Source organism: Egretta garzetta, unplaced genomic scaffold (genome assembly GCF_000687185.1).
Source record: "Egretta garzetta isolate BGI_Z169 unplaced genomic scaffold, ASM68718v1 scaffold163, whole genome shotgun sequence".
NCBI lineage: Eukaryota > Metazoa > Chordata > Aves > Pelecaniformes > Ardeidae > Egretta > Egretta garzetta.
In genome coordinates, this window is record NW_009259308.1 from 1,996,521 (window position 1) to 2,004,619 (window position 8,099).

Consider the following 8,099-nt stretch of genomic DNA (forward strand, 5'->3'; position numbering starts at 1 on the left):
GTAGGGAAATACTAAAAAAAAGTGTGGATTGATTAACTAATGCACATAGCAAGCCATTTTGAATTAGTTGAACACCTGTAGTAAAGCATGCTACATTATCAACCAAAAGTTTTTTTGGACTGAAGGCTCAGCTGTCATGGGGTCCAGCGCAACTTGATTCAACCCTCTTGGCAATAGAGTTTAGAGTAATGCTTACAGATGCTTATCCAACTGTCAATAAGGAAAACACAGAAAGAAATTCACCGAAAATATAACCTTCCTGACAGTTATTAGACAGAACAAATCAGTAACCATGTAACTAAAATGTTTAGAGAACATCATATTTCAAATACATACCCCCACATATGCAACATAAATGAAGAAGAGAGAGCCCATTTTCTGTGCGGTAATTTAAATTGACTTTGCAGAAGGCTTCATCAGAGCTGAAAAAAGATATTTTACAGATGATTACTGTTTTCATACTTTAGCAGTTTCTTTCATTTGGAAAAATTTTAAAAGAAAAATCTCAATATAATTTTTTTTGAGACACAGGGCTAAATTTATACCAGTTTACACTCTGTAAATCTAGAAATACTTTACTGATATCAAGTGAGTAATCCAGATTTATTGTTTTCTGAACAATCCTGCTATTCAGTCACAGTATAGACATTGTAAATCCATCTAAAGTAGAAAAAAAAAAAAGAGGAAAAACTGTCTAGAAATTGAAATAATTTATACAAACCCAGTTTCTTTATTGATGCAATAATAACTGAGAAATATTTTTTAAATCTATGTATTTGTTGTAAAATGGTGAGCAGGACGTGCACGGAACTAGAGGTAAACAAGCCAAGTCAAAAGAATAAAGAGAAAAAGCCTTTCAGAAAGTAAGTTTATGTTCCCTAAATAAGACCATAGAAACACTATGCAATGGAAACATTTATGTGAAAACACTACAGAAGCAGACACATGGAAGGAAGATAACCAAAGCTCAGACAAAAAATTGGCAACGATTAAATGAAAAATGTTTCCTAAGCATTTTGAGGAATGAATCGGTCTTTCTAAAAGTTACATTTGGGGCTGAGGATTTAGAATCATAGAATCATAGAATCATAGAATGTTTAGGGTTGGAAGGGACCACTAGTGGTCATCTAGTCCAACCCCCCTGCAGTGAGCAGGGACACTGCTAACTAGATCAGGTTGCTCAGAGCCCCATCCAACCTGGCCTTGAATGTTCCCAGGGATGGGGCCTCCACCACCTCTCTGGGCAACCTGTTCCAGTGTTTTACCATTTGCAGTTCTAACGGCACGCTAAGCCCTAAGAAGATCTGTGAGTGTCTGAGATCTGGGAGGACAGAACAGGAGGGGCTGGAGCGAGGCAGGGGAGCATCCATGCCAGGATGGGACTCTCACCTTTGCTCAAAACGCCCATTACTGACAGCTACTTTAAGGCATCAGAAGGAACACAGACCTCATAATGTTCAGCAGACTGGTATAATTTTATAGCACAGTTTTTCTGCTTTGGTTTATTGCACTGGAATGTGATATATTAAAAAAATTTAAAAATAATTTATAGATCATAATTTTGACTTTCCTTTAACTTGTATTTCTGGTTTTGATATAAACAGTTAAAATATTACAATTTGTACTCACATCCTACTAAGGAAAGGCATGTTTGTACCTAAAATGCTCAGACAACTAAATGTCACTCACATCTTGTGACACTGACAAAATTAAGCTCAATTTGTTTAATTTTCTTCCACATTTCTGGTAGAGTGTATTTTTATATAGCTTAATGATTTCATGGTGCTTCCTAGGGCACACAAGAATAAAATGAATAATTAAAATTAAGTGATTACTATTAATACATTTCTAACATAGTAACTCTTAAATAGGATCCATACCAAGTCTGACTCATTAAAAAAGACATTCAGTATTTGTATTTGATGCTCTGTTCTTTTTTAGCAAAAAGGCCATGCATAAAAATGTTGCAACCTATGCGATTTTATAATTCATTAATTTCCATTCTTCCTTTCCTGTCATGCACCTGTCAAAGCTCAAAAATAAAGTACTTCATAAAATAAATCTAGAAAAGTTGGCAGTAAAGGGAATGGACGGTAACATCAAAATGCTTCTAGCTTTACAAAGAAACATGAACAGTATCTTTGTATAAGATTGTGGACAATGCGACTGGACATCTTTATTTCACACAGTTAATGCCCGTTATGCTATGAGGGAGAAGTAACATCTCCATAGCTAGAGCTATACCCACCTCTGGTTATAAGTCCTATCTAAATAGGCATTATAGCTTTACTTGAAAAACTCATGAATGTCTGAAGTGTCACATGTATTTTTTAAACAGTGAAGAGAGCTTCTGAAAAGTGTGAGGGAAAATGATCACTCTATTTTTATTTTTTACAGATAATTAAATGATTACCATACTTGAACATTTTAGTTGTTGTCATCAAGTCTCATGGGTTTCCTTTAGCACAGATTGACTTGTTACTGCTCCATCAAACATTCTAAGTAATTACATTTGTTGAAATTTAAATACATACAGCAATTAGTATTTTTGTGGACAATGCTGGTTTCAGTCTGTGAATAGAAGTTCAGGGTTTTTTCCATTCAGTACCAGTATAACAATGATCATGGTTTAGCAGAACACTTAGATTTGTAAGTAGCACTGTTAAACATATTTAATATGGTTACAATTAAAAATAAGGTTTTAATACTTCTCTCTCTTTTAAAAATATAAATCTATGCAAAGTTCCCCTTAGCAAGATGACCCCTGTTAAGCAAGGGGACACTTAGGCCTTTTCTTTCAATAAACATTTCAATAGTTTATTCTTTAAATATAATTTAAAATGTAGACAAAGCCAGAGACTTGTCTTTACTTCTGTTCTCTCAGTTAAGTCTATCCTAAAAGAAATTCTGCTTGTTCAATGTGCGTTATCATTCTAAACCAGGAACAAAACCTGTGTTTCCATCTTCTTTTTCATGAAGTGAGACCAAGTTATTTTGGAAATGTTAAACCATTGAATTTTTTCAGGGTTTTATTTTGAAAGAAAACATTTTAGCTTCCAGAACTTGAAAGTTACTTTTCCAGTCTAGTGGAGTGGTTGGAGAGCTATCAAATTGCAAAGTGACACATTATAACACACAGAAAATGTAGTTTGGGCTCTGAGTGTGTTCTTTAGAGGGTAGGCTTCAGGATGGAGTCATGTTCGTGCTGAGGCATCCAGCACCATGACGATTGCAACCACTTAGGGACTGGGCAGAATGAGGATCACCCATACAGCATCTCCAGGAATGTTCATCCACAGAAGAAAATGGTGGTGTGAATTACAGATGTACAAAGTATTGTGCCGGTAAGTAAATAATTTAGTGATTCTAACCCAAATTAAATTAATCATAATTAAATATTAAAATGCAAAATTTAAATATTTTCCTTGTGAGACATTTTGACAATTTTTTTCTCATAAAGACTAGCTTTTTGGAAAATACTTTTCTGTCAGAAAGATGACTCTGATGGAAACTCCTGATTGCCCGCTGTCAATACTGAGTGTTTTATAATGTTCAGGAACAGTGCATGAGTTGAAATGGATATGGACCTGATAAAAATAGACCATAGCATTTATTTATAAATGCAAAAATTGGACTTATTTTGCCAAAACTGTGTGTCTCAGTGAGATCAATTCTTACATCAGTCTAGATTTTCCTATGTATGCCTTAGAAGATGGGTATCACGTGTTAAGGATTTTTTACGTCCTAAATGTAAACTGCTTCTGTATGGAACATTTTTTTTCACACATTATAGTCACATTTACCTTTGTTTGGTGACAACCCTACATCTACCACTTCCATTTTACTAATGTGGAATATGTTTTGTCCAGTAAAAATAAAATCTCATTCTTCAAATATGCTTTGTCTTTGTGCAATTCTTCTCTGACATACTGTGATTAATGATAGTGATATAAGGCTCATCTATTCTTCAGTTTTTCCTTCAGGGTCAATTGACGGAAAAATAAATTCCAGGTTCCTGGAAACAAGTCCTTTTAGTTAACTTGTCTTTGCTGTAACCTGTTGTGTATGCATGGATTTACACACTGTACATATTGATGCACTGCGGTGGCTGCATGGTGGAATGGATTGCTTTGTCTGAAAAATGAATTCTGCAAGTCTAAAAATCATGGGATGTTGTCGTGCTATGAAGTCACATCTCTTGCTTCGATTTTCATCTTTAGAATTACATTAAAAATTCATAGCACTTAATGTGTGGTTAAGAATCCAGGTTTTACCATTTTAGCTATATACTTAAATCTTCCTCTTCCCCTAATTTGAAAAATAACAATCAAAAGTTTTAGTTTGTTTTCTTAATGATATTCATTATTAGTATGATTTGAGTTCTTATAAACTGGCAACATTTTAATGTTTTTGTGGGAAAATATAACAAGGAAAGTTTTATATCTTAAAATCTGTGATTAAAAGGCCTGTATTGAAAAAGAAAAATAGCTCAAATGACTACACTCAGGGCCTAGTTTTATCTAGGTGTCCTCCTAATTCCTTTCTGAAGACATAAGTGCATGTTTCAGGGAAGTGAAGTTCTGACTTTTTATTTTTAGGGTGGTCTGTTTAGGAAACCATTGCACTAACAGCTCTGAGATATAGGAATAGAATAGGGACAACTTTTATCCAAGAAGTGACAGGTGTTGTGCTACTTATAAATTTACTTGTCACTATTGCAACTGTTGGTTTTTTCCTATGGTACTGGACATTTTACTCTTTGCCCTGTGCATGGGTTCCCTAAGTGTAAAATGGGGATGCTGACCGTTCTTTCCTCTGCTAGGCTTGTCGCTTTTGTTCTATTTATGTTCCAAACCTTTTAGAGCAGCGACTTTAACAGCTACTTATTTCACTTCCATCAGGGAAATTACCTTCTTTGCCTTAGCTTCCAACAACCATTCAGTTTCTCAGTCCTAACATTTTTTAATAAATGGTTTTGTTTTAATAATGGGAAAAAACCTATTAATTCCTCTGCTACTTCAGAGATGAGAAGTCTTCTGAAAATAGCCACTGCTATGGTAGAAAAGTTTTTCATATAGTCCAGACTGATTTTTTACACAGGTCAGATTTGGATTTTAGATACTCATAAAATCTGACTGATTTCATTACTCATGGGGGAAGGCAGCTTTTGGAACTGAAATCACTGGCTGATTCCTCAAGCCTGAATGAAAGAAAAAGCCTTTTCAATGCAGTGTAACCAGTATCATTAATTCCCACTCCTTCCATAGAAAAGAGAACTGCTCTTTATCTAAGAAGAAGAGTTTGGCTGACATCCTAATGAGACTTACATGGGGCAGTAGGATAGACTGATAAACTGAACTGCCAGAGGTCTGCTAACCTTAAAGTTAATTGTTTCTTTTTTCTTATGCCTAATGCGGGAATTAAGCACTTTCACCATATACTCAGTTGAATTGCTTAACTAAAATAAAGAATATTCTGGCTTAATTTGTTAAGATAATTAGTTTTACTACTAAACAGGCTTAAAATGAGGCAAGTTCCAAAGCACCATACTGAATCATGGCCAAAGCGGTCAGCATATTGCAGTGAAAGCGCAATGTCGTCGTTCACTTAACAGGCTCAAACAGTGATAATTATGCTAGCTGAAAGTGAGCATGCTAAATAATTTGTCTGACCAGTTTGGCTTTTTTGAGGTTGTGATTTATTTCTGATTAGAATCCCCTATTTTTTCAAGTGGTTTTGATGTCTGAAATTATTTATTGATCATTTTCTTAACTTATTCACACTCAATGAACTGGGCATTTTTTCTATTTGAGCTTTTTGGATAATGAGCATGTAAGTATGCTACTTGGTTGGGTGAACTTGGTTATTAGCATGTGCTGTCCTGAGAAAGTGATTACAATCATGAATTTGAAATCCACTTTCAGAAGAGAATCTGCTTTTGTGTTTGTTTAAAATTTGCTACTTCAGCAATATTCCTGTCTGAAGAAACACTATCAAAACTGAAAAGTACACAACAAAATTAGACATCCCATTAAAGCTAATTCATTTACAAAAGTATATAGGTATTTGTTATAAAATATTGGCTTTAGTAATTTACAGCCACTAATTTTGCTACTATGCTGTGGGACTCTGGCCCAGAACTTTAATGGCATATTCCCCAAAATAGACATTAAAGAGCATGCATTCCATATGTGAGAAACTCCTTCCATAAGAAAACATGTGAAACTGAAAATACTGTTTAATAGCAAGTACTCATTTGAAAGAAATTCTTAAACAGGTTTCCAGAACATTTTACCTAAAAACATGCTTCAGTTCCGCCAGCTCCTTTTCTTTGATTTGCAGGTCATCTTCTAATCGTTCTATGATTATAGCATACGATTCACTGACTTTCTTCTTCCATTCATCTAACAACAAAAAAACTCTGATTCATAAACCTCTTCAAAACATAAAACCCAAGAACTCAAATCATAATGTCCCAGTAAGCAAACCACTTGATTTTTAAACATCCAATTGTACACTGTTTCATCTATTTTTCTATTAAAGTATGAAAGTTTAAAATACTACAGCTATTAAACCGTTGTTGCTACAACCAATATAGACACATATATACTGATTTCATAGACAACTAATACCTATGAAACCTTAACAGAAATATTTTTAACTTGAACAAGAGAAAACTTAAACCATAGGTTGCATGTTAGCTCTTATTTCCTAAATCTTAGCATAGACACACAACATAAAAAGGTTGGAAGTTTAAAGGTTTTTCTAATGAAGTACGAGTTAAATCAACTTAATAATCTAAGTTAACATGATCTTATACAAAGAAATTCAGTTTACTGGCTTTTTGTCTTCTTTCACAGACTATATATGTGATTTGGGTTAAGCCATTCTTCTTGTAAACCAAGAACAATACAATACCTTATCCTTGAACTCAAGAGTAAATTAGCAATAAGTTATTTCCTGAAATACCATTTTCTTCTTGTAGATGGATGTATGGTATATTGCATTTAAAAAAGCAACATTAATTACCAGTGCAAGTTTGGGTTGGTCTAGATTTATAATTTCCCATTTGTCCAATATATCTTCTTTGTTTCAGCAAAGTTCTTGCAGTAATATGATTCCTTGTTCAAGAGCAGTGACAGTCCTACTGAAATATGCTTTTGATAGTCTCTGGCTAAAAATAAACCCTGTGCCAAATGGAATGTCATGCAACAATGATACCGAGCAAAACGGTCTGTGCTGTCAACTGTAAAAAAATAATAAAGGTACCTAATAAGCTCGCTTAAAATCTACTGTCTATTTCAACAGAAACATTGCTTTCATCTGTTGAATACCTAAAACCGGTGGGAAGCAGGTAATTTGGCAGCTTGCTACCAATTTTCTAGAGAAAAAGGAATTTAAGCAGCTGAGTCCCAAGCACACTTTCAGGATCCCCAAGGAGTGATGGGGGTCCTCAGTCCAGAGTTTTGGAGATGATTTCAGCTCATAAAATGTATCCTAGCGTATGGGATGGCTTTGGAGCATCTGGGTAGTTTAGTTATGAAGTGCGAGTTGTATTGTATCAGAGTACTGACTTTTTGCGGTTTGGTAATAGTTGCACATGTTGTTATGCCAAGGAAGTCTTAATGAACTAGGCTAGGAAATAAGTTGGCTGTCAGGAGTTCAGTACGTTTACTTTGTGTTTTTCTGTGGGCACGTACACAACCACCACAGAGATTCACCCTCCTTGTGTCAACAGGCGGCAGCAACTCGGCTCGCCAAACTGGCAATGAGACTGCTAATGAAGGACGTGCCCTGGGGGCAGCCGGGCTGGCCACTGCTTACAGACTTACAGAGAAGGGAGGAGACTCTTGAGGTCACTTTGCTGCTGATCCTGATCCAGGTAGAATTTCCACAGAAATGAACAAGGATGCAAATCAAGCTGCTTTATTTGTATTCCAAGCAGACCATGTACAAGACAGCTGAGGACCATATGTAACTAAATCCAGTGCTGAACCTAATTTGTCCTGTTTTTTAGTATTTTACCTTGGACCCAGTGTCACAGTAATGTAGTAAAACCCCCATGATCTGACTAGCTGGAAGGGTGAACTGAGCAAACT

The 8,099-nt window shown here is 35.2% G+C and overlaps 1 protein-coding gene across 1 annotated transcript in view; it reads right to left on the reverse strand.

Moving 5' to 3' along the window:
* The window catches only part of LOC104123913 (serine/threonine-protein kinase TNNI3K), a 97,259-nt gene extending 90,190 nt beyond the window's left edge, over positions 1-7,069 (reverse strand). Inside the window, exons 1-3 of the mRNA XM_009636203.1 lie at positions 7,030-7,069; positions 6,296-6,404; positions 337-422 (exon numbers count right to left, since the gene is read on the reverse strand). Coding sequence (XP_009634498.1) covers positions 337-422; positions 6,296-6,404; positions 7,030-7,069 — 235 coding nt within the window. The remainder of the gene's footprint in view (positions 1-336; positions 423-6,295; positions 6,405-7,029) is intronic.
* Positions 7,070-8,099: the final 1,030 nt, after the last annotated feature.